This window comes from Bemisia tabaci, chromosome 7 (assembly GCF_918797505.1).
Source record: "Bemisia tabaci chromosome 7, PGI_BMITA_v3".
NCBI classification, from domain to species: Eukaryota; Metazoa; Arthropoda; class Insecta; order Hemiptera; family Aleyrodidae; genus Bemisia; species Bemisia tabaci.
The window spans coordinates 4,672,379-4,700,095 of NC_092799.1; the positions used below are offsets into that span (position 1 = coordinate 4,672,379).

At 35.1% G+C, this 27,717-nt stretch overlaps 1 protein-coding gene across 2 annotated transcripts; it reads right to left on the reverse strand.

Moving 5' to 3' along the window:
* Positions 1-56: 56 nt before the first annotated feature.
* On the reverse strand, positions 57-27,709 carry LOC109035673 (uncharacterized). 2 transcript variants are annotated; one of them, XM_019049384.2, is made up of 20 exons: positions 27,601-27,709; positions 26,808-26,927; positions 25,484-25,582; positions 24,105-24,193; positions 22,615-22,720; positions 21,878-22,087; positions 18,904-19,215; positions 17,633-17,938; positions 16,652-16,781; positions 15,844-16,025; positions 14,461-14,592; positions 13,356-13,541; positions 12,151-12,257; positions 11,555-11,825; positions 10,388-11,121; positions 9,150-9,210; positions 8,589-8,670; positions 7,177-7,259; positions 6,153-6,229; positions 57-3,785 (listed from the first exon to the last, which is right to left on the reverse strand). In XM_019049384.2, exons 3-20 carry the CDS (start codon positions 25,535-25,537, stop codon positions 3,647-3,649), a joined length of 3,261 nt encoding a protein of 1,086 aa, XP_018904929.2. In that variant the 5' UTR covers positions 25,538-25,582; positions 26,808-26,927; positions 27,601-27,709; the 3' UTR covers positions 57-3,646. The 2 variants fall into 2 exon arrangements, with proteins under 2 accessions (XP_018904929.2, XP_018904928.2); XM_019049383.2 differs by having other exon boundaries at positions 27,353-27,650.
* Between the last annotated feature and the right edge of the window lie 8 nt (positions 27,710-27,717).

The window sequence follows — 27,717 nt, forward strand, 5'->3', positions numbered from 1 at the left end:
ATTTTTCAGGTATTCACTTACTTAAAATATTTTTAGGAAGTATTGAATAAATTGAGTATGTTTTTAATTTGTTTTATTCTTTTGAAAGAGTTTATTTGTAAAAATTACAAGTAACATTTCTCATGTCACCAAAGTTATTATTTGTACATCTGTTTTGTGACATTATGCAAGAAAAAAAAAGCGTAAGGAATGAAAAATCCAGTTGATAACTAGGAAAGAATTCTATATAATGGTTGATTTTTGTTGGAAAAACTAAGAAGAGAGTTCACAAGTTGACGGAAACAATATTTGCGATAACATGTTATCTTCTTAATCTTAAAAAAAGCTGATAAATGATACTTCAATGTGAGCAATACCTATTGATTGTTATTACGAAGAGATTTCTTCACTGGAAGTACACAAAAAAGAAAGATTTGACTATTGAAACTAATAAAAAACGTAAAACTTACAAAATCGCAGTTGCTTTGGAGACCAGGAAACAATTTTTGGAATACTATAAAGAATGGTCATTGATACTGAAAAGAAAATGAAAAACTGCACAAAACACTTACATTTGGCATATTTAGTATTACAGTCATTTCAAAACATTCTTAAAGAGAAACAGAAAATTTAGGAACAATAAATAAGTTATTTCTAAATGATTTTGAAATCCAATTTTAAAAAGGTTCTTAAAATACTTTCTTTTCCGAAAAAAACACACCAAATGCACCTATCAATCGTGCCAGTCTGAAAGAAATGATATTATGAAAGCCATTCGTATTTTTTAACACAGTCAAAAGAAATGAACAATGTTTTGACCTTTTTACATTAGATGCATCTTCATTAATATTCAAAAGATAACATAAAAATTTCAGAATCTACGAGACTATGAATACACGGAAAAAAATTCAATGTTGATTTAGCATATGTACTGTTAAAAAAATGTCCGACAAGTTTCAAATGCTGATTCTACATTTTAACAAATGCTAACTTAACTACGCCTGCTGCAAAACGAACAAATTAAAATGTTATGTTAGCATTTTTGTAATGTAAAATCAGCATTTGAAACTTGTCAGACATCTTTTTAACAGTATAAATGCTAAATCAACATTTAATTTGTTCCCTGCAAGAAAGGGTTCCACATAACATCCAAAAAAAGTAATAACATAAGACTGTATTTATGGTCTGCATTCAATAATCTGTGATTTATTAACAAGAGTATTTTTAGCATTAAGCACCGAACAGTTTTAGCATCTTCAGAGTTTAGTTTTTAGACCAAAATTTAAGAGGAAAAGAAATTTAAATACAGGGGCTTACGAGTTGTACCCATTGAGACAGACAAATTTAATCAGTTCCTCACATTCTGCGTTTTCTTAGTGTTGGTTGTAAACATTAGCTCTTAGCTCAGATGTGAATTTCTAAGCTTTGTGTTGAATGAAACGTTTACTGTTGGAGGTTTAAAAACATAGAAGGGCTATAAAATTAAGATGCTAATTATTTCACTCACATCTTCGTCAAATACAATCAAACGCATTTCTTCCAATGCAGGACGGAAATCATCAGCTGTGGCATGATCATTACCTAATGATGTTCTTCCTGTATAGATGAAACATATCCGCTTTCAAAATTTGACGTATACATGAATGAAGTTTTCAGCATTTTAATTTTAACTAAAATTTGTGGGCTACGTTTCCAGTTATTTTATTGTATGAGAGGGAATGCTTGTTTAACCTGGTTTACTTAAACCATTCATACAATGACGGTACAGTTACTAATCTCTGGTTTAAAACCTCAACAATTAGAGCGGTAGTTTAGCAAAATATTCAGAGCACCATTAATTACTCCCTACCGGTCCAATATCAGCTCCCTCTGATGATGACAAGACTTTAGAGCAGAATAATGCAGCAACAGTTGTAGCCAGTTATTGTAAATTACCGCGGTATTGCCCTATTGAGAGGGCTAAATGGTACTAAACGTTCTTAAAGCAAATTTAAAGCAGATCTTAAAAAATAATTTACAGGCACAATACAGCAAAGTATAAAAAAATTTCAATCAGTTATTCATCTTGTAACGGAAGTCAAACCAAAAGTGGTAAGACATGAGGAAACCCCTGACCTTAAAATCTAATTTTAAAACCTCAAATCTTGGAGAAGCATACAACAAAAAAACTTAGAGTAAAAAGTTCATAACATGATTCTTGAAAAAATAAACAATGAAAGAGTGAGTTGTGCGTTAAGTACCAATTTAAAAAGGAATACATAAATTCGTTGATTCAATACTTGAGGATTCTCAGAGAAAAAATTAGTTAATGATAAAGTTAATGAAGGAAAAGTGAAGGAAGCTAAGAAACACGAAAAGAGGAAGTGAGCAGTGCTCATTATGTAAAATCTTAACTGCACTAACCGAACACCAGGAGATAGAGACCAAGCGTTTGTCTTCCAAGTCTTTGTTAGGACTTAAATAAAGTCTAGTTTCAGTGAAGTAACACTGAAGATTAAGTATAATTAAAAATATCTAGGAGAAACCTGCACTTTTTAAAAATGAAAAAGTCACAGTAGGAATCAAAAAGACAGAAGCTCATCAATAGGCAATCACTACAGACTAATCGAAACTAAGCTCTAAACTTTTGACGATAACAACGCAACACGCCTAGGTAAATAAGTATTAAAATAGAAAAAATGATACTTCGAAAAAAAAGGCATCTAATTTTAAACGAGTTATTTTGAAAAAGTACTGTTGCGGTATTGGGGAGCATTTATTAGGTATGGGACAAGTATAAAAACACTAAAATAAGGGAGTGAATTCAGGCATTGATTGAAACAACGTGAGGTAAATGCTCGTATATACATAAGTGCACATGTAAAAAGGGTAAAAAGTCAATGAACTTCACAGGGATAAATAAACATGGTAAAAAAAGGCATACAAAGAGAAAATGCAGGAAGGAATTTTCGTCAACCAAACAAGAGAGATCACAGCAGAATACCTAATACTGGAACTACCAATTTTTCAATGTCAAATTTCTGACGATTTGCATAAAAATTTTGCAACCTTCCGAAGGAATAAATAAGGTAAGTAGAACGGTATTGGCATCCAGTATCAAAACAGGAACAACAGTTTTTTTTTGTGTTCAAGCAATTCATTCTTGCAGTTCCATAAGGAAAAGATACAGGGAGAATGACCTTTCTTCACTGGTAAATTGAAATGAAGTATCAACATCTATTCCAGATTATTTTACCTAATTGCTGTCACTAACTTTTGTTCCACAATTAGAAAACTGATTAATGCTTCAAATAACAGGTATTCCGCTGGATCAGGAAATCGATGATAAATGAGGTACTGAAAAACAGACGGAAACAAATGTGCTATTTACTTACTTAACAGGACAGGAGATCGACAGGGAAAAATATTAAAAAGCTAACAGAGGGGAGACGAAAACTTCAGAGAGGAAAAAATTAAAACTGACAGTTCAAGCGTATTTGAAACAGCACCAAATTCACAAACAACGCTGGAATCAGAGATACTTAATTTTCAATTGATCACGAGGAATGATAAATGCTTCTGCAAGTGACCATTTGCTTCAAAGTGCCTCATTTATCATCTTAAAGTAAAGAACAAGGCAAATTAAATTATACAAAATTTTTGGCTGTTAACTTTGATTTAGAGGGGTTTACACGCATCCGTATTCATACCACAAGGGCGAGTTTTTATCTTCCGCCGGAGATGACTTTTTCGAATTCTGCTGCGATAAATTCGGACTGTGCGATGGAGACTGGTTAATTACAGAGACGTGATTGTACACAAACAAACTGTCAAACAGAACATAAATTAGTCATTTATCAGAGTACAGAGAGGTGAGAGCAAAAGCTGATCTGCGATTTAATCAAAATAACATTCCGGAATTATAAAACACACTTTTTCTGTCCCCTTGCCCTTTTTACCTTCCTAAAATGTAATCCAGAGCAATTGACGGTGCAGGGCAGTATTCTCCTGTCTTCATAATTTTTCAGCACAATGAAGACCAAAATTCTTTATTATTTTGGACCTAAACGTACTACTGAGCTACACTCAACGCTCATTTTCCCTTGTGAAGCACAGTGACATAGCTTCTAACCCCTCCTCCTCCTCAATTGGGGCTGTTGCACATTTTTTAATATTCATTTTCGTAAGGTACATAAAAAATTAGGAAGCCCGTACCGTACCTTTTTTCATTTAATCTAATTTTAGGTGGGAAAACGACTTCCAAAGTTTTCGAAAATTGACTCACTTCAAAGTGGTTGAAGCCATGGGTCATCATCTTCTGTGACAGCCAACGAGAAACGTTCTTCTCATTACCATAACTTTAAGCTCCTTATTGTTTGTGAAAAAAGCTGTTTCGAGCTTTAATAAGCTCAGAGACATGTTCCTTGCTACAATTTACATACATTACACCTTCCTATGAAGCAATTCCAGGACCTTGCAACAGCCCTATTGGGAGGAATCAGGTACCTCAATGCTAACACCTGAACACCCCCCGGAAATATTAACCTCCAGTTATCAATGTTATATAAATGGACCTGTTATTTGACATTGACAATCTTTGTATAAAAGTAGCAAAATTCATTCTCAAACAATTTTAGCAATCATTAGTAAAAAAAAAAAAAATAAAACAATGCTCAACAAAACTTGCAAAGATGCTAATTTTAAGGTGTATCTACAGCTGCGTGAAGTAAGAAATTTCTCCGCGCAGGGGGCGCCACCGCTGTGTTTTAGAGTCCGTACAGCACCACGTGAGTCCTTGAGCTTTTATCAAAGTTGAAGGAATTTCTGTTTAAATCGAAGATAAATAAGTTCTAGCTATAACATTCTTCTTCCTATTGACCCTAAAAACAACGTGAAAAGTCATTTCTGAAGTTCTGCAATTTGATCCCAGAAAAAAGTAGGGTTAAGCATGATGACCTTGATGCAACCAATCGCGCTTGATCGCTCTCAGCAGTTGGCAGATATCTCTCTCCCACCGTGAGCTGTCTCTCTCGCACTTACAGATATCCCGTAAGAGAAACTGGGATCAATTTACAGCTTTTATTATTAGACTTTCAAAGCTCGCGTTTGTTTCTAAGGATTCCAGACGTATGCTGCTAGAACTTATGAGTCTTAGAATTTAAGATACCTATTGTGATATTTAAATAATCACTGATTTCGGAGTCGGATTTTAGCAGCGCGACGTGGTGGATTTTTTCGGAACTACAGCTGAAGATTAACCTTAAGGACAGGACAAGTGTTCACGATTCAGTATGATGCACAACTTGCTCATACAGGCACTCTCATCATCATGGTTAAATGAAATCATTACCTGGTTTGTATTTAAAAAGGAAAGAAAAAACCCCAGCAAACGGGAGCTGACGCAGGAGTTTCATACTTTTGATTTGTGTCTTGCTGTAAATATAGTGAGCAGGACTGATTATTTCTACAGCATATAAGATTTGAATCTTACAACTGTTATTTTCCTGACAAGGTTAGGTGTTCAAATTCAACTGCCTGAGCTGAACACTCTTCCCCTCTGATCTTGCACTGTTACTCAATAGAATTCAAAATGTTTAAACTAATGAACATTTTTGGAATTATTTTGCCTTGACTTCTCCACAGAAAAGTTATCAGCACTATTCTGCCATCCTGTTACTAACAATTTGAGTCACATTTTCTACCTCCTCTTGTCATATACCCTTAAAGACATCTATCAACATTTGTTCACACCCCCTTTCGTAAGTAGGGCGCATTAGGATTATATAGATGCTAATGTTGGAAAACGCACACCTCAGGTTGCAACGTTGTGCGTCTCTGGTTATTTTTTGTTTTTTAAAAGAAAACTAGGTAAAAGTTTGGATTGAACTCTGTTAATTTTCGTCACTCATTCTAAAGACACCATACAATATCGCAAGGAAGCATTTTGGTTTGATTTCCTTGAAGGAAATGAAACATATTCAAAGAATTTTAAGCATTGCACTTGAAATACACTTTTTCACATTTAGATATTGATACCCCAGTAAAACCTGAGAGGCAGCCGATATAGTTAAAGCAAAAATGTAACAAAACTTGATAAGTTTCATGACCCTGAATAAGGTATTTTTAACATCAAAATAACTTCTGAATAGCGAACTGGGAAGGACTAAAAGGATAAGAGAGTTGAATGAACTCACCCTTGATCTTGTTGAGGTGTATCTGTTCTTTGATTATCATTCTCATTTTTACTAGGTTTTGTGCTATCATCTGGCTCCTAAAATATACATGGAAAAACAAAATATTAAAAGAAAATAGGCAGCTGACTCCATTTTTGGAAAAATATAAAATTTGGAAAAAGGTTACTCCTTTATAATTTGCTTTAGTAAGCTTCCTGCGCTTGCTTTTCAGCCAATCAGACACCCAACGACTACTTTCGAAAAGCAAGCGTGGAAAGCTCAGGGCAGCAGCAGGCAACCATGCTTTCTTCCTATTCAATGCAGGCTCTTATTTCCTCTTTGAGTCGGATAGATTCAGCCGGTGTTTGTTTGTTTACTTCTTGGACTACCACACACAGCTAAGGTACCTCACCGGCTCGCAAAGTCAAAGGTGTGGGCATCGCCGGACGGATAGAATGGACGCCATGTTGGATAACCCGAGCAACGCGCATTTAAATGGGAGCTCAAAATACGGAACTTTGAACTCATATTTCGTGGGTTCATATTAGTCAAAAAAATCAGGGAGAATTCCTGTGAACCATGTGCACTCTCTAGTTTTCAAAAATGCAAGAATTACGAATTACTGAACATGCTCATTGAGGAATACAATTTTAGGACACTTTAGAAATCCTCTGGAGAGTACCGATCTGGACGAAGAGATTCTATACTTTAGGATGACAGCCAAATTAGTAACTGGTTTCTTTGTTACAATCCATGAGATTAAAGTTGTAGATTAAAGTTACTAATGATGTTTGAAATATGCAAGCAATAAAAAAAGTTTTGTCTTGTACAACAGATTTGAATTCCTTTGTTTTTTTTTTAAAAAAAAAAGCAGACTTCGCATATCTTTCTTAAACTTGGCAGTACATCCCGTCCCGTAAACTGTGACAGTAGGTAGATTCATTTCTTGCCAAGTTTGGTACAGGATAATTCGGACATTCGTACAAAAATTTCAAGGTCATGCAACAGTCCTATTTAACGTCTCGAATTTACTCTGATTACTTACATTTGAGCCTGAGTTGTTCTCATCAGCTGAGTAATAAACAGCTCGCCGCGTACCGGGCGTGCCGAGGCAACTAAGGGTATCTCCTGCGAAAGAAAAAAATAATTTTCGTTACTACAAAAAAAACAAGACACAGTATCCTCCACATTTTCAAAATTCACTAAGGTAACTGTCATTTTAAAAAATTGCCACATTTGGTATCGTCTTAAACCACCTCTTGGAAGAGTTCTTTAGTTCAGTGGTCCATCCACATATAGCACTATGCACTATTATCATCGATGGTAGAATATAAATATGGTACAGTCATAACGACGGTAGATTTTCCCACCATTTGAGATTCACTTTAAGCTTAATTATTCCATCAAAAAGAAACGATTTCGGATGAAAATCTCAGAGCACATTTTTCAAAACGCTTTCAACTTATTTCATCCATAAGTATTTTTAAATTTCACTCTCACAAAGAGATCTTATACAAAGAAAAACGGGATTTCGCCATAAGAATACATAGCATTTTGAATTCCCACTATGTTTAACTAGTCTGCCAACTATACTACTACATCCCTAGCTGGCGAATGCTTTGGGTACTGCAGTGTAGCCAACAAGTTTACTTGACTAACATTAATAAGTAGGGCTGTGCGAATATTCGCAATTTCGACTATTTGCGCCACGAATATTCGCGAATATTCGCTTTGTCTGCCTCGCGTACTATTCGCAAATTGCGAATAATCGCGCCGTCGCGAATAGTGAATTTTTGAACTGACATTTTCAAATATTCGCGCCGTCACGAGGAACGAATTTTCAAATATTCGCGCCATCAAAAATAACGAATTTCCGAGTGGCAATCGTGAAACGTTGTGAGGACCTGCGTAAGGCTATGCAAGGCTTCCACTTCCATCCGAGACATCGCAAACAGCGGATCTCCTCTGATCTTAACCGACTTTGCCGAATTTACGAACAGCGAGCGCAATTGCGACTGGCCCGCATATCTTGGTTGCTCCAAGAGTACCGTTTGTAATATTTGCGAATTTTCACACTTAAGAAAGTCATTTCAAATTATTCGTTTTACTATTCGTAGCTGTGAATAATTGACTTAAATTATTTGCTATTCGCGAATAGTCGCCGAAATTATTCGCTATTCGCTTCGTTCGGAAAATTCACTATTCGTACAGCCCTATTAATAAGAAAACATTGACTTGTTTGCAGAACAAATTGCTCGACAGACAAAAAGACAGTAGGTCGACATTTAAATGATGCAGTCCAGGAAGTAAAAGCTTCCACCTTTGCTAAAATACCAAGACTCTCTCTCTCTAGGTATATAGATAATATAGATACCTATCTCTCTCTAGATAATATAGATTTGTCTCTGGTTTTTGGCCACTCAGTATTCGTACAATTAAAGAGAAGATATTGCATACCTTGCCGTGAACGGACATCTTCCAGGCTTGTATCCGAGTCTGTCCCTCGCTTAGCACCATCATCATGTGCAGACTTCCGACTCTAAGCAACGAAATAAAAAAAATTTGATGACTTGTTCTATTACAAGCTGATAATTTTCAGCAAAAATAAGTCAATTCAACAGCATATCAGTTTCTTGCGATGAAATAATTTATACAAAATTGAAACAATATATATGTATTCACTCTATTCCTAAGGATGAATTTTTGAGAATAATTATCCAAGATTCTTCCTTACTACTTTAAAATTACTTTGCATTACAAAATTTGTCTACAATTCGATGAATTTTGTCACAAAGGCTGAAACCCCTTGAGACTGCATTTTCTATCTGTTAATTTCCCCTTAGTTTTTATAACTTTCAGAGTGGTTAATATCTATAGCAAGATTCAGTAAAAAATTTTGATTTTCGCAGGCGAAATTTCGATTTTTCTTTATATATTTATTTTATTCAGTATATTTTTTTGAATCACCTAATAATACTACATACTATAATTTGTAAAACAGAATGAAAATTGTATTACCTTGTTAATTAAGTCGGAGCCAACTTTTCTAATGCTTCGAACTAAGCCCGTAAAACTTTTCCTGGTAAAAAGAAAAAAAAAATGAATAGAGCACAAATTAAAGGTTTTTGGTTATGATTTGATCAGGTATCTGACAAAAAATACCGAAGACTTCTGATGGAGGTACAAAAAAAGGAAGAAGCACATCATCAAAATAGACTTCGAACTTACTTTCATAAGATATTTTTACCTATCTGAATAATTCAAGAATGCTTACATCCTTTTTCTTTTTGGTTTCTAGTATTTAAAATCTACCTAAATGCCTTACATATGTGCCTTTTCCAGACAAAATGCAGTCAGCAAAGAAGGCACATTATGCAAATAACTAGAGTTCAGTTCAACCAAATGTCCTTCCTCTTCTGATACAAGGTGCAGTAAGACCTCAATTTTTGGATCAAGATTTAATGAATTCTGCGATTTACCAGATCAATTTGTCAACCCAGAGAAATCCGATAAATCAAGGTCTAATTGTATTATTTTTTAACTTATGAGCTGAATTTCAAAAGTTTTAATGTGTCCATCGAGTTCTATGCAAAATGTCATTTAGGTAACATATACTATGGTTGTAATTGAATTTGTCATTCTCCAAAAGACTCAAGCACCAGAAATGAGAATACAAGAAAAACGGTAGAAACTGCTTAATTAACCCATTTTAAAACTTATATTAATTGATAATGTGATTGATTGATTAATAACCTTAATATTATAGAGCTTTGATGTTTAGAACAGGCCAATTAAAGCGATTTTCACAGGTTGCGCTTAAGTCTTTTTGAGAATGGCTGATTCCATATTGCACCCTGTCTGGAGGTCCATTTCTCATGTTTCATTTGATTTTGGGTTTTTTCATCACTTAAATAGGTTCTGTATGAAATTTTGTAGATCAGGGCTGCCACAGAATTTAGAAGATTAAATGCCCTGACATTTCCCTGATTCCTCTGACACATTTTGGTAAAATTCTCCGACAATTATTGATATGCCAGATGATTTAAAAGATGTAATTTGAAATAGTTTCCAGCAAAATCTATTGTTCGAATTGTCAAACCCTTTCTGGAAAGCAAATTAAGGTGACTTAACAATTTTTCTCCGACACTTTCGTCATTTTCTCTGACATTTCCCGGGGTTCCCAATATTCCCTGACCATGGCAACCCTGAGATACAATGAGATGCTTTAGATCTAGTGGTTCATTAAAAACACTCACCTATTTTTGTTACTAGAGACACTATTCATCTGCCTATAATTTTCCATAATCTTTTCTTCTAATTTCTCCTTTTGCCTCCGCAGGTTATTGACTTTGTCTGCGTACTGCTTCTCCTCCGAATGATGATGTTCCTTGTCCTCTAACGAATGGTTCAACAAGTCATTATACTGGCCGAGAATCAGAGAAACGTGCTCCATCAGAGTCCTCTTGTCTACCTCGAGACCCTCGTTACTTTGTATCAGCACTTCACATTTGTTTTTCAGCTTGGTTTTCTCCACCTCCAAAGATGTTATGATGTCTTTGAAACTTGCTACCTGCCCTTCCAACTCAGTCAAGGACAATCTTAATTTTCCATTATCTGCTGTATAAAGCGTTAACTTATCCTGTAGCCTTTGATAGTCTGCCTTCGTCTTTTCGTTGATTGCGTACAGATGTCTGAAGTCTTCTTTCAAATTCGAGTGCTCGTGTCTTAAATTAGTGAGTGATTTTGATTCTAGGCCTAAAGTTTCCTTTTCTGCTTCCAGTATCTGCTGCGTACACTTAAGTGCTGCGACTTCATCTTCGAGATTCCTGTTTTCTGTTCTATAATCGTTGATAGAATTCTTCGCAGTTTGGAGTGCTTCTAAAAGCTCGTCATTGTCTGCTGTTAACTGTTCGTGAAGCTTTTGCAAACTAAGCTGATCTTTCGACAGCCTTTCATGGTTTTCCTTCAATCTTTCGCATTCCTTACTTATCTGCAAAGAAAAGTACATATAAATTGCTTAGTGGCTTGTTAGAGAGGGATTTCCGCGCTATTTAAAAGTACTCTGAGGTTCTACGGGAAGCCATCCAATTGTCTGGGTGGATAAAAAGGGAGATTCAAGTTTTACTAGGATTTATCTATTTATAACATTAAAAAGTGTGAATTCTTGAGGTAATTAAACTGACACTAGTATAAGCACTATGTTAAGCTGCATTTTTTTAAATTAGACTACAGTTGCTAAAAAAACAGTGGAATTTCCGCACACAGAATCTCCAAATATGTACTTTGCAACTTGTTGATCATAGAATAAAGAGAGAAAACAACATGAAATCCTTAAATCTGCTGTCTTTTTTGAACTCATAACAAACATCTTACCCACTTATGTAGACAGAATTAAAAAAAATTAAATAAATGAAAAACACTACCTCTTCCTTTTCTGCTGCAAGCTGTGAATTGGCTAACTGCAAAGCAAGATGTTCTGCCTTCAAAGATGTAATCTGCGTTTGTAATGTCTTGATACTGACTTCTAATTTTGCGTTGCTCAAATTCGTTACGTTTGAATCTACGGTGTTCTCAGCCATTCGCTGCCGATCCATCTTCTCATTCACAAGGTCTTGTTGTAGGGTTGCTAGAGTTTGCTTATCAATGTTGTACTTGCTTTTCAGTTCTCTGTACTCTTGCTCTACTTCATGTAACCTATATAAAAAAAAAACCATAGGTCATAATTGCAGGAAAAATTTACTTAACTTTCATTTGTACGTCTAATTATGTTGAGGCATTCTTCAACTAAAAATTAATACGAAACCTATTTAACATATAAATTTTGGAAGACCATAAAAACTAGGCTCAGTGTATTGAGATAGCCTTTGATAAACTTTGATGATTTTCAAAATAAAGGGGCAAAGAAACATTGTACCAAAAATATAGGTTTCACAGACAGCTTGAGCGACTACTGAGGTCCTGTCGATGATAGGTAGAGAAAAATGGAGAAGAAAAAAATAGGAGGAAAAAAAAGACAAACCTTGTAAGCTGTTGTTGAAGTTCCTCTACTTGTTTCTTAAATTGGGTTTTCTCCCGTAAATTCACTTCTGCTTCTGAAATTAGTTTGTCCATTTCCACAGCCTGTTCCTGATTACGAAATAAGGGAGGGAATAAAACTAATGCATTAAAATCACTATTTGATAGGTTTCTGAACTAGAAAAGAGTTAATTTTATGAAAAGATGTATCATCATTTGTAGAATAATTATGATTAAAACGAGGGAAAAAATTACTTTCCATTCTTCATGAAACCTTTTTAATTGGAAGTACTATTGAAAAAGCTGTATTAATTTTTGAAAAAATTTTTACTTACATGGACAAAAAGTTCGTTTCAAATTTGAATGAAATAATCGAGATTTTCAATTAGCGAAAGCGTGAGTTTTTCAAAAAAAATTTTAAAGGTTCGTTTCAACGGTAAATAATGAGCATTAATGAAAAAAAAAGAAAGAAAAAAGAAAGACTAGCTGAGGGGGAAAAAAGTAAATCAATGGAATTTTTTAATAGACATGTCTTTTTCCTAGATGTGTCATAATGATGATTTTTTACGAATCTTTTTTTATCCTAGATTGTTTCTGGGTGTTTGAGACCAGGATTTCAAACATATTATTGGAAGTATCTTTGTGTATGTATATATCTTCGTCATAGTTAAAATACTACAACAAAAAGACGAATGTGAAAATATAGTGAAATATATTGAATGCATAAATGAGCAAATATGAGCGTGACACCACAGCTACATCGTCAATTCCAAATATGGAACTAAAGAGAGGGAACACGAGAGTAAGTTTCCAGGAGTGCTTACTTTAGCGCAAACCTAAATGATCACCTCCATAATAAAAACAGACAGAGAGGTGCATAACTCTGCATTTTCAAATTTCATTTACAGCTATTTGTACTGGAGTTTTGCGATTTTGTACAGAAATCACTAAATGTTGGTCTAGAATACTTGAAACTTTACTTTTGAAGGATCTAAAACTTTCAGGCAAGGAGAATTTAAATTAACGCGTCTGTTCTTCTTGAAACTCAGTATCTCTTGACATGCTCTGCTCATTGACCAAAAATTGCTTTTGCAAAAACTGCTATTGTTCATGTTAAACCAGTGATCAGTTTCCTTGATAAGGACTCGATCGCACTTAAATCAAAGTAAGAAAGAACCGACTGGAGGAAGGGAGGACTCCCATGCATACCTCATTCGTTTCCCGCAGCTTGAGAACGTTCTTTTCCAAGGATGAGATCTTGTGTTTCAATTCTTGCACCTCAGTAATACTGTCAGCTTGTTGTCGCACCAACTCTAAGCTCTGTTCCAGCTCTTCAATTTTTCGTTCTAATTTTTGCCTCTCATTGTTCAGGTCATCTATTTCCTTGCTGCGAGCCTACAATTACAGGTAAATATTTCACATAATGAGTACAGATTTAACAAAATAAACATTTTTCAAACAAATGAGCTCATTTGAAACGAATCTTTGACAACTGATTGCAGCAATCATGAGGATCCGAATCTTGTCGTTCAAGTTCATTTGAAAGAGCAGACAAACTTTGGAACAAAGCCCAAAATAGTATAACAAAAATGCGGTTTAAATATGAAGTAAACTGCTTGCAGCTAATTGTTTGGAATGTATTAAAAAAAAAACCTGTTAAGAAACTTATCGATAAGATTCTTAAGTATTACGATAACAATAGTATTATGAAAGTTTCTCTCCTGTATTCAATATTCAATCTTAAAGTTAGCTTTGATTTTCCTCATGGGAATCAAAAGGTGTCCAATTTGTCTCTGCCAGAACTTTAATTATTCACTCAATATTTATTGGGGAAAAAATAATTTTAATAAGTGTAAATTTTTTAACTTTATTTATCTGTAGAAAATGTATTTTTCCTGAGATTACAAAAAATGTTATGATTAAACATATTAAATTTATTTGATTTACCAAGCTTTCTATTCCTATCTTTCTATCTGACTGAATAAAAATCTCTCAACTGACGATTTGGCTTATGTCTTTTTTCTGTGAGCAGTCAAATTCTATTTAGAAGGGAGAAAATCACAGAAGGATTTTTATCAATGCTTTTCATACCATCCAAGACCCTACATTTCCTAGAGCTTATTGTCTATTTCTTTTATGTAGACCGTATGACAGGGTTGAAAGAAGAGAGGGACTCCACTACTGCCAGTTACATTTGACCATTTTCACAGGATACCAATAGGACTACTTTATAGCATCCCTTCAATGGGGAAACGTCAGGAAAAAATTGAAACATTATAAAATTTGAAAAGTACATTGAGGACTCATTACTTACAAGCAGTTGGTTTCGAAGTAATTCTTTTGATTCGTGTGTTTTTTTAATTTCAAGTTTGTATTCGTTTAAACTTTTTTCGTACTCAGAATTGGTCTGCGCTAGTTTTTTCTTTGATGATTCCAAACTGTCAACCTGAGGGGAAAAAAATGTTCATCATTGAATAAAGAGGTTTTTTTAATATATATATTCCATATTTTATATATATTTTTAATATATTTGTTTAATTTTATGTATTATATTTGTAATAAATCAAACTTTGAGACTATGGTAGCCCGACATATATGACACAAAAAACTGAAAAAAATTGGTAGAAAAGAAGGCTAAAATTACACAAGCATCTCAGGATGTTTCAGGACATATAGTTTTAATGTTAACTATGAGTTCACCCTTCACCAGTTCTTTAGACAAGTTGGTTGGATTAGCCAGAATCAGGTTAACAGTATTAGACGCTGCCTGATTTTCTCTGATTTTTTTTATTTTAAAATGGATTCAACGCTAAAACTTGAAATTTTAAGAGTACATTCTTCATAGTTTATCAGAGATCGAAATAAAATTGAAACTTGTGGTGTATTTTCTTCCAAGTTTTATATTTTTTGTAGCAGTATAATTTTATAATAATTGTAATCCCTTGCAAAGACCCATTTCCAAAGTTATACAGCTGAATTTAACAAAGGTTTGGAAAACTTGACCTTTTAATGACGCTACGTTTAGGATCTCCTTGAACCTTCCTTTATCAAAATGTAAAGCATATGGGGTCTCCTCAGGAAAGGAGCTGTTTAAGGAATGACTGTTAAACTGTCTGCGCTAGTGCTGAAATACGACCCTAAAGAGATAAATCTATCAATTCTGGCCAGCTTTGGAAGTGTAATGATTAAAATAACACACTGCAAGCACTGAAGTCCTGAGTTCAATCTCTAGTGATGATGCGTTTTTAAAGACACTTAAAGATCAATTTGTCATGGCTATCAACGACCATGCTTCTCCAATTACTTTGCTGTATCTGCAAGGCAGTGCTCTGAGGGAGAGTGTGGCTATCTGGTAGTTGTCCATCCCATAGTATGATTGTGCTGGGATAAAATCATAGATCACTTGTCGTGCGCATTTTAACCAGCCTTACCTATTGGTGGGCAATTGAAAAAATACTGCCCGCAGTAGTGAGGGTGCAGCCAAAATGCCTCCACTATCTTGGGTTAAATACAAATGGGTCTAATCTTGCATCGATAGCATCTGCTACAGTTGTTAGCTTAACGGGAAACTGCCGAGTTTGCCCAGATATTCTAAAAGTGAACTTTCTTTCATGCAAGTGAGGATCATTTACTTCAACATTCCTCCAAAATTTATCACTTGATGATGAGAGTTTATAAATACATAAAAATGGAGTACCTGAAGAGATAATCTTTTCTTCTCTTTCTCTAATTCTAGGATTTTTTCATTGGTTTGACCTCTCAATGATTCTTGCAGGGATTCGATCTCAGTGAGAAGTCTCCTATTTTCCAGATCTAGCTCAAGTGCTCTTGTCTGAGCGGTGTTCGTCAACTGCTCTGATAAGCTGTTGTCTAAAGTACCTAAACATAAAGCGTACAGAAACAGAGATGAATATTCTGACAAAGCATTGGCTGAAATAATTTAAGAGCTTGCAAACTGACTGATAAAATAGGTTCATACCAAACGATTTAAATTAAGCTGGGACACTAAAAATTTTCATTTCAAACAAAGATAACTACAATGACTATACTGATTACAGAACTGAGGGCAAAAATTAATAAAGAAACGGTCATATTTACAAATTTTCCCCCCTTTTGAAAACACAGGATTTCCATTATTTCTTCATTTTCCAGTTTTCTTACTTTTTTTGCTTTCCCCCAGCCCTAAAATTTGCGAAGTTCCACATTATCCCGACTTTTCCCGACCTTCAGTCCAAATCACTACTTAGATTTTTTTTCTTTTGATTAAGTGCGTTAACCTTGACTAGATTATGGACGAAATTTTCATTTCTAAAGACTCAGATTAAGGAAAAAGGCACTTTAACGTTGATCATGCTCTCTCAAACCCACTTGCTGAAGTTGCTGAGTCAACGCGCTACCTGCCAAATTTCCTGATTCTTCCCATTAATTCTCTCACTTTTCGATTCACCCAACTGATTTCTGATAAACAATGCTGAAAACTTTGATCAATGAAACCAAGAATATACCTGGAAAAATATCACTATCGTCCATATTATTACTAGAGGAACTATTAATTAAGTTTGATTTGTAGAGAAGAGTTAACTGCACGTTCTCGTCTTGGAGTTGATGAATCTTTTCCGCCTGCGCTTCTAATTCCTGCAAAAGACAACATACATTGAATCATTAAAAAATTCCATGTTCACATAACTTCAGCTAGCTCCTATTTTATTTTTTAAAAGTGACCGAACCAATATCATGACTTGAAAGGGGTATTTTTTTACATCGAGAAGAGATCACTAAGGTTTTCAATAAATGACTTAGTTCCGTAAATGAAAGTAGTTTTCCATGTAAAAAATAGAGTAGGCCAGGACGACTGCGATGCCATAAAACAAGAAGTGCATTTTTGCAGTTAGACCATCAGGACATCATTGCATCACCTTCCGGGCAAAGTATCACAAGCGCCATGCGACGCTTCAAAATTTCTGCCACCATTTTATTTTATTACAGAGAAATTGTTGGTTGAATCTGTTTGAAAATTTCACTGAATTTTATCGGCATCGCAAAGAAAATTCAGTGAAATTTCCGGACAGCTTCGTTGAACTATTTCTCTGTAAAAAAATAAAACGGCGGCGGAATTTTTGAAACGTCGCATGGCGCTTGTGATACTTTGCCCGGAAGGTGACGATTTATCAATTACACTGGATAATTCTGAGTTGTTACATGCAACAATTCATTTGTTGAAATCATAGATGCATTGCACTTAATCTTGGCTCTTTGTAAGTGCACGTATGGCGCATAAATAATTTATCTTCAGCGACATGAATACGTTTTGTTACTATTTGAGCTGAAACCTGACATTTGAAAAAGTCAAGTTTTCTGACTACTTTCCCCAGCGCTCAACTCCACTTCCTTCCAATTTTTTGCCTATTCTACAACACAGAAGGGGAGGAAAGCCTAAAAATATTTTTTCTTAGGAAGCTGATCAAAATTTTTACAAACTAACTTACCAAATCTAGTTCATTGATTTTTTGATGCATTTTAATGTTTGTCCTTTCTAACTCCAGCGTTTTATCACATTTTTTTCGCGCTTTATCTAATTGATCTTCTAGAAGCTCGATTTTCTCCTCTAAAATTCTATTTTCTTTAAGCGTGCCTTCTACTCTGTCTTTCAAGTATTGTAAATCGATGAGTTTGTCTCTGTAATTGGTCACATCATTTTCTAGTCTATTACATTTTTCTGCTTTTTCTCGTAATGCATCCACTTCGTCTCGATAAGCTTTCAGCTCTCTTGCCTGCTGCGTCAATTCTCGTTCCTGAAACACAAAGAAGGTTCAAATCATTACAAATTCATAACGAGCGATTCAGTTAGAATGCAACCAAAGCAGCATACCAGAACACAAATGCAGAAAGTTACTAGCCCTTCCACTTTAGAACTTGAAACCCCTTTTCCCCAAAATTTTCAAAATGGTAGTTTTGTGTTTACATCGTGTATTTGTTAGTTAATGCACACAATTTCCACAGTAACTAGGCGAAAAACACGATTTCAAACTCTAAAGCGCTGACCTTCCTATTTTTCGTGCAACTTGCCACGCAACCTGGGTCAAGTGGTCAATTAGTTTCTTCAACTCCGCAACCAAATTGAATTGACTTTTCTTATTCCCTTTCAATTCTTGCTTTGCTTTACTTGTATTAACTGTGCTCAGAGTGCGAGAAAAAATTAACTAACTTCTTACTATCATAAACAAGATAGCAACTTTGAGCTAGAGCATTCATATTTCATTTTACAATTTACCAAGTTTAAAAATCAACTCTTAAAATGCTCAGGACTTCTAATTTCTATAATCATCAATTCTGCTTTGAGTCCAGTTGGGGGTATGCCAGGTCAGTGTAATGTGAGAACATGCATCTTACAACTCGCTAGAGGAGCTGACATGTAGATTTCTTTAGAAAGATTTACTCATTAAAGATTGGACCATTTAAGCTCACTTAGACACTTCTGAAAAACAAGACAAAAAACAGTAAGTGTTATGTATTTTGATTCTGAACAACACAAAAAAAGAAAAAGAAAAGAAAAAAACCAGTTCAGATAAATCCACAGCCTTATTTTTGTAAAGTCCGATATTTTTTCAGCCTATTTTTAGTTGTTAGTTGCAACAAATTAAAGGATTTCGAAGTATTAAAAAAAAAGGAGAAAAAATGGGATTGTTCAACGAGTAAGTGTTTTCTTTTCTGAGCCCAGGATCTACTCCTGAATATATTGTGGAAGAAGGTGACTTACCCTAGCTTTAAGTTTGGCAATAGTGGCAGTATGTTTTTCAAGATCCGCCTTGAGTTCAAGCATTTTTTCTGTTTTCTCATCGAGCTCTAGTCGCTGCTTCCGCATGAGGGCTTTACACTCTGCCAAATCAAGAGCGTTGCTCATGGATGAGTTGGCAGCTAACGAGGATGAATGCCTTGATTCGTCATGCTCCGACCAGAGTGTTAGATACCTGTCTCTATCATCGGCAAGCTTCTTAATATGGGAAATTAAAAGACCTTCAGATTTCAGGACCTCCTCGTCGGATATTACTATTTCTTGGGTTTCAGTGACCTGAAAAGATGATAAAGCAAATACGGATGCTTAGAACCATATCATATGTCAATCTAAACGAGTGAGGCAGATGGCAAAACTTTTTCATCATTTCCTCTCAACAAGAAAATTACAATTTGGAACTAGCAAAGACAGATGCCAGTCCTAAAGCCTGGAGTTACAATTCTAGCATGAAAATGAATGTTGAGAGAGAACCTACAGAGTATTAACCTCCCTTTACTTTGGCTTGGAGGAAAGATTCAGCTTTAGCTTGTGCAGAGGTTGCAGATGTCTGGATGAACAGAAAACTAAATTATTTGACGTCTTTAAACGTTCTGTGAATTTATCCTAAATTATACAGAAATATTCTCCCAAAATTTCAAGTGTCAATGTTGCTCATTTTCTGTTCAAAAAATAAAAAATCAGAAAAAATTAGACAATGTCCGAAGTAGTTAGGCTGATTTCGGATAAATAAATATGCCCGATTATCATTATTTCAATTCAACTAATCTATTCAACTCTCTGTGCCACTGCATTATCAGATTTTAAAATTTTCAAAATTGCCTCTTATTGATTTTCTATCTTTTCAGTTTGGTCGTTCATACGGTAGAAACTTTTGCAGTTTACGTAGAAGAAGTGCATATCCTGTTATACTTATTTATTTTGTTTTTTAATGAATGAAAAGTACTGGTACAGTTCACACAACAAGAAATACAGTGAGTAACATGCGACCAAAAAATGAAAAAACAATGTCACAAAAATGGTAAAATGCGTGCTGATAGACTTTAATATTAACTTGGGGTTGATTCCCGTATGTTCAAGTATTAATTTGGTGATTGCCACTCAATTTTTGCGAATTTATCTCAAAAGGCCAACACATTTTTTTCGATAACACTCTCAAAACAATAAGAATTCTAGGTGAAAAAAATGCTGCATTTCTACGCTTATGGTTGTATTTTATACGCCAGTCAGAAGAGTATAAAAACATGCAGTTCTGCAATCATGTAACCTGATAGCACAATATGAGAATAATTTTATCGCTGAAGCACAACATGCGTAGTAATCATATGTATCCAATGTTGCCTAATGGGCTACACATGTGGTTGGCTCGGCAATCAAGAAGTTTGAAAGAAATAGCAGAAATTGCAACTGAGGAGAAATGTTGTAAATTATTCGACTTATAATTTGTAAGTCAATATTTTGGCAATGAACACAGAACTGGAGGTGACTGCCTAAGATGACTGCTGACTCTGCAGCTACCAAAAGTACATAAAAATCACGACATCGACATTATAAGAGACTGAAAGCGACAAAAATACATCAATAACATACAACAAAACGTACTATTTGGTATTGCAGTTAAAAACGTCGCTGAGTCAATTGGCTGTCATTGAAACATCAGATTTCACTAATGTTATTCATGTGACGGAATTCGCCATGGACTGTGAATAAAAATGAAGAAGAAAGATGGGACAGGCTCTGTTACAGAGGCAAGATGGAAAGAGAAAAGACAGCTAAAATTACTGCTAATGATCAGAGGGAATCCAATTTCATAAGACTGAACATTCGACAAAGCAGAGAAATTGAGTTATTGGGCACCACTTTAGACTGGCATCCCTTATTATTGGGAACCAAAAGCTTGATTTTTAGGCGCTGTTTACACAACGGTGAAGCTGATGGGCACTGAGGTTCTTCATGTTGACCATTCTATTTGGTACAGTGGAATGAATGGTGGGCATTGTGTAATAAAATGATAAGTGGGGCAGTGCTACAGAATTTTTGCAGGGTTGTAAAATTGTTTTCCGTACATAAAAGTTTGTAATCAAAAAGTTCAAAGAATTATTTCTGGGGGGAGAAAAAGCATGGAAAGCCGACAGTCAAGATGACACTGTAAAGCGATAACTGAAGTTGAATTCAGCCAATCGGCAAACACTGTCTTCCCTGCCTGGCTATGTCATCAGAGCCTGCCAAAAATATCCTTTCAAACAGGTCTCATTATCGGCATTTTCAAAATGGTGTTTTATTGCCGTTATGGATTGAAAAAATCTTAAGAAATACCTAGATGCTTAGTTCAATCCGAACTTTCAGAGAATGGATTTAAAAAAAGTGTGCAACTGATCTACTGGTTGTATATAGTATTTTTGAAATCAGTGAGAAAAAAAAAGAGTCACCTTAAGGTGATTCATCAAGCTCTCAAACGTGGTCAAACTGGCTTGTGATATATCCAATCGATTAGGTCAAAAATCTCGCCAGATTTTTAATTTTAACCTAGAAAAGGAGTAAAGGACAAAACCCCTGAGCATGATTCTGAAGGTTCACTTTAAACCAAAACATTGGCAAAATTCAGAGAAATGAAAGCAGAATCCTGTTTGGAAAAAAAAACCTTGCATTCAATACAGATATCGATAACTGTATTGAATGCGAGGTTTTTTCTACACAGGATTCTGCTTTCATTTCTCTGAATTTTGCCAATATTTTACTTAAAATGATTTTTAGGGCTCAAGCGCAGGGGCTATCCTCCTTTCTTTGGCTAAAAATTCAAAACCATCCGAGATTCTTTACCTAATCGATGAGATAAATCGCATGCTTGATAGACGACGTCAAATAGCTGAACGAATCACCTTAATCCCGGCTTTCACATAGGGATTCACAGTGAAAAGAGACACAGAAATGATTCACTTACTTTAGAAATACATGCAACAAGACCCATCTGAGTGTCAGGAGGCATTGTTTGTATTGCTTCAATGAATTTTTCTTTGTTTGGACCCTGGACAGCACAACCAATTAGAAGAAGAAGAAGAAGCTGCATGTCCTCCAGCCCCCCTTTACTCTCTGGTTCACGCCCTAGTCGAATCACATCAGGGAGAGCAACAACTATCTGACCAAACTCCTCCTGCAATGTTCAATACATAACTTAGATTCATTCATTGTTTAATTTCACTTTTGATCGATTATACTACATTTTGCAATTCGAAACTACAATTTCTGGTTTAGTTTAGAGACAACATATATACCTACCATTAGTTTTCTTATGCTCATGAGTTTTACAGATGAGGCAGAAATTTTAGTTTCTAATTGCATAATGTAGTCGTAAAACGTAGTGAACTCCAAAATTGTGAATGAGAGTTCAAAGGTGGAATTCTGGGATCCATTTTGCAACAGGATAAGATCAAAAAGAAGTTTTGTATCCACTTCAGATACAGAAATCGATGACAAAAAATGCATACCTCGGATTGCAAAGTTTTAAGTCACCAATTATGTTTTATTTTTTCATAGGAAAAGTGATAAGCACCGAAAATCTTCATGACTCCAATTTGTGGAAAGTTAAGAATACTTGACTCAAGGAAATCTATGGCTCAATGTTTTCGAAATCTCAGACTCATCATTAACTGTTTACACCCGTTGAACAAAAAAATTTACCTTGTACAGCGCTTTGATGTTCTTGACAATAAAACTCATGTTCTTTATCCTCTGTGCAACATTCCTCACACTTGGCACAACTCCGTGATACAAGGGTTCTGGATCTCTGTGGAAGGAGAACAAATTTATTATTCACGCCATATTTCATCTCAGAACAAAGAGGTGGGTCAATGAATAATGCTATCATGTTATGAGTAGGAGAAAGGAAAATTAGGAAATGCACGAGAGAGGCTCAATATGTCACATTACACTTCGCAAAAACTGTGTAGGCTTATGAGTTTCCTTGCCGAGGTAAATCGGCTATTACTGTTTCATGGGTAGGTTTGAAACAGGGAAAACATTGCGAGTAAAGGTTTCATGAAAGTTTCAATTGAAGTATTTCCTTGAAAAAATTGTACTTTAAAGTTTGATGATGTGACATGCGACATACTATGCTTTTTCTCTTGGTCTCCGATTTTCCTTTGACCACAAATAGGGGCTAGGGCAAAAGTGAAAATCAATTCCTCTTTGAGAGAAATGTCCTTGACCTTTTTTCATTTCATCTTCTCCTACTGTCATAAAGCATTCTCTCCTCATTCAAAAAATTGTTTTCTGATGAAAATTAGACACTTTATAAAGACAACAAAGAGGACTAAAGTTCAGCAGAAAGGAATTAACTTGCATTTCCCTAAAAATTTAAGTTAGGATTTGCATCAAAGAAAACCACAAATTTTAACGATTCCTTGTAAAACCAAAAAAAAAAAAAAAAAAAAAAAAAAACCCTCGAAATTCAAAAGCCTAGGTCACAGAATCAAACTGAGCTATCAATCTGACAAGGTCAGAGTTCTGATTGGTTTCGCGAATACCAATTAGAGGTCTCTATGTCATCAAATTACTGCAGGTTGCAGGAATTTGATGGCACACTGATATCTAATTGGCATGCGAAAACCAATCAGAACTCTGACCTTGTCAGATTGATAGCTCAGTTTGATTCTGTGACCTAGGCTTTTGAATTTTTAGGCTTAATCAAAATTTTTATCACGACTAGGTGCCATTGTTTAATCTTTAATAGAATAGAAAAAAACTTCAGTTCAAAGTTGTTGAAAGGAGCAGCTTAAAATATGTCATTTCCTTCACAAAGGAACATATCTTGTCAGTGCAGTTTCAGTAATTATACAAAAATTATATTTTTTCATGGGAGAACCATCCCATGAATGTTCTCAAAAGTTTGCATGTCTTTTATCACAAATTTTAAGAAAAATCACTGAAAATGTCAGGCAAATTCATGTGACAATTCTATACTAAAAAAGAAGAAAAAAAAAAAAAAAAAATGCCGTGAGGAATACTAAAACAGCACATGGAGATACATTTCTTTGTTTCAGAAGTGACGAATATTGACCTTGATCCTAAACATGAATTCTAGTGACACAAGTTTTGGAAAAAAAAAAAAAAAAAAAAATCTTAAGAAAAGACTTGCAATTATGATTCACAGCTTCGGTATCTATACTTACATAAGAAGATAAACTTCATGAACTAATGGTCCATCCACAAGGTCTTCATAATCATGCAACTTTTCTGGGTTTTCCAGACATGACCGTAGCTGAAAAATAAAAAAAAATGCATGAGTACACACCTCCAAACAGCACTAGAGTGCAATATTGACAGAGAAATTGCAAAAAGCATACCTTGGTTGCAGTGTTTCGAAATCTCTGCCCCTATTTTATTTTTTATAAAGTGATAGAACCAACGTTATGTCTTGCAGTTTTTACAGAATATTCTTTATAAAGAGAAGAAAAATTACTGAAATTTTCAAGAAATGACATTCAGTAGTTTTCCATGTAGAAAATAAAGTATGACAGGAAGTTTGCAACGCCGTAAACCGAAATACGCATTTTTGCAGTTTCACTATCAATATGCTATTAACAGTAGGTATTTATGACTAAATTATGATAATGGTAACTAGTGCTAAAAATCTATCTGGTTAAGTTGAGTCATTATATGCCATTTTGCACGGTTTCCAATCAGAAAAAATCCATTAGGCAACAGGCCTGTTGCAAACTTTAGCTAGAGCAAAAATAAGAGTTGTTTCTCATAGAAAATGTCTCAAAAATCACGATTAGGGTAGAGGCAAAGTCTGAAAGTCACTCCCTACTTCACAATTTGCGTTTTTTAGAGCTTCCCGCTTAAAAATGATACCACGGCACAGGTGAACATTTCGTTAGAGGAGTCATTCCATCCAGCCCCTGCTCACAAGAATACTATGCAATATTCAACATAGCTGACGCCAATCCGTCAAAACACATGTGACAGGACGATAATTCTAACCACCTGATAACAATCGGCAAGTTTACATTCACATTTTTCTCGCTTTGATAGATATCCATTTTGATTGACTTTGTGCTCTCCTCAACTTGCGCGGAAACATTGGCCATGTTGAGCAGCGATTGAATGGAATGACTCCTATAACGAAATGTTCACCTGTGCCGTAGTATCCTTTTTGAAGCGGGAAGCTTAAAAAAATGCAAATTTTATACACAGATTGTGAAGTTAGGAGTGCATTTCAGAGTTTGCCGATGCGCTCATCATTATTTTTGAGACATCATCTATACCGAACAACTCATATATTTGCTATAGCAAAAGTTTGCAACAGGCCCATTGTGAGTTTTTTTCTTAACTTAAAATTCACAAAATGTCTTCACTTCCTGCATTTTTTGAAGTGATTGCATTTCTTTAATTCATTAACTTTAGAAAATTAATTTGCAGCACAATTCAATATGATTCTAGATAAATTCAGAATGGTAAGAAATATCAATGCCTTCACCCCTTATCTAGAATTATGTAGTACTTGGAAGGCTCCGACAGAAATTGTGAGTACAAAGGAAAGCCTTACCCACGTGACTAAGGGCCCATGCATGAAGTCTTCGATTTCTGCAGGTGTCGCCATTGTAACTGAAAACTTTCACGAAGCTACAGGAGTGATTCTAGAAACCTGAAAATATATGTTATGGTAAGTCAATTATGGTGCAAAAGAGTAATGACAAAGAGTTTCTATTTTTTTCACACAATTGTTTGGAAGTTTTAACTGCAACTTATTGAAAAATCAGTGCCGCAGAGGTGGACATTCATCTAATAAAACAACTGTAAAAAATAACAAAACATACCCAGCTGTAGATATCAATTTAGCAGTTGTATGAACAACTGCATCTGGGTACATTTTGTTGCTTTTTACAATTTTTTCATTAAATAATTACAGATGCAACATTCAACACTTCAAAAACAACGATAAAACTTTATCTTCACAAGATTTATATTCCAGCAAAATAGGTAATAAAACTTAAACCCTTGGTTTTGGTAGAGATGATATAAGTTCTGCCATTGGTTTCATTATACCGATCCATGTCAGGCTCTTGTTAGTGGTACTCTTTTTCAGTTTTAAAACCAAATTTTTTTCCATATGCTCTGAAGACCTATTTTTTATTTTGATTATCAACTCAAGCCCCTCATGAATAGAAACGATCACAATATTTACAGACATAGCTAAAATGTTAATCAATTTGTACGATTTGGATTAAGTGAGTTATTTTACTTTAAATCAATTTTAATGCATTGTTGTACTGAGTTGATGACAGTTTTGTAAAAAGGCCATCGTAAAACTGGTTTCTACTCTAAAAACTACTCTCCTGGAAAGCCAACTTGGTGGACTGAATTCAGATCAGAATGCTAGCATGAGTGGACTGCAGCCTCTAGTGTCAAGGGTGCTCAAGTACTAGCCACTTGGTGAACAGAGCCTGGCCATGGTCTGCTCATGTTCCAATTCACGCATTTGTTGGACCCTCACCTGCGATAGTGCTGACGCAGAATGACTTTGGTCAAGGGACCTCTGAGCCAAGAATTTTACGAATGCTGCCCTCTCTGTTAATATCTCAGGTCAGAACATAAGAAAGTTCATCACTAAAAAGCGCTTAAAACTAATGTAAATTTAACTCATTGAGTGGATCGTCAGAATTCATCGGAGGAATTACTTCCAGCAAAAAGAAATCTTGGCGGAAGAATTGGATGGAATTATAGATATAATTTTATACTTAGCAGCTCTTAATAGGTAACTGGGTTGACCTAGGGACAATGAACTGTTAGTGATCCAATCTGAAAGTTATTATCAATTGGGATTACAGTTTGACCTAGCTAAGGTCAAACAGGCGTGGGAGTTTTCATACCTCAAGAGTCAAACATCAGGACAACCATAAATTCTTTTTTTCAGCAAAGACTGGCAAATCAAAAGGCTCATCTGCCATAGTACGCTGGTAGCTGCGTGGGAATTGCCTTCTAAGTTCTACCTGAAATACAGAACAGGGGATTAATCAAGCGCAAGATGGAACACAAAACGTCAATTGATGATGCACCTATGAATTGCGGAAACAACTGGGCTTGTTTGGAAAAATAGACTTGCAGCCGGCATGATGAACTCACTTTAAGGAATGGTTCTCTAAGACTATTGCGGTTGAGATGGCCACGGGAAAAATCATTACGGAGCATGTGAAGATCACAAAAAACAAGCAAAGAAAGAGAGTAATAGAACATTATGTAGAGGTAATGTTTTGAATGGGAATCGATAATTTCTTCCAAGTTTTGCCGCAGAAGTTGTTTGCAAAATTAAAATTGACCTACTTAAAATGTAGCGATATGAATACAAACTGGTTTGTGGACATTAAAATAGCTGACCCACGAAAGCTGAGTAAAGCGACAAGAAGGGCAGGATTACCTGGTTCAGTTGTGAATAGAATTTTCAGAGAATAAGATCAGAATTGTCTCCATCCGTTGGTACAAAAGTAAAAGTGAAGGTATCGTATACAGGCAGGTATCTGCGACTTCAAAACAGAAGCAAATTGTAACAAGAAAAGGGAAAAACTTTGAAATGGAGGATGAATACGTTACATACTGAATGAAAATAGGGAAAAGTATGTAATTAGGAGTGAAATAACGGAAAAATAAAGAGATTTAGCCACTCACATATTTGGCAAACTTCCTTCATTGGATGTCTTGTTTGTTTTTTTTTTGTTCAAAACCAAAGATTACATAGCCATCATAAATAATAACCTGAGCCTGGCCTGACTATTTCACTATGAA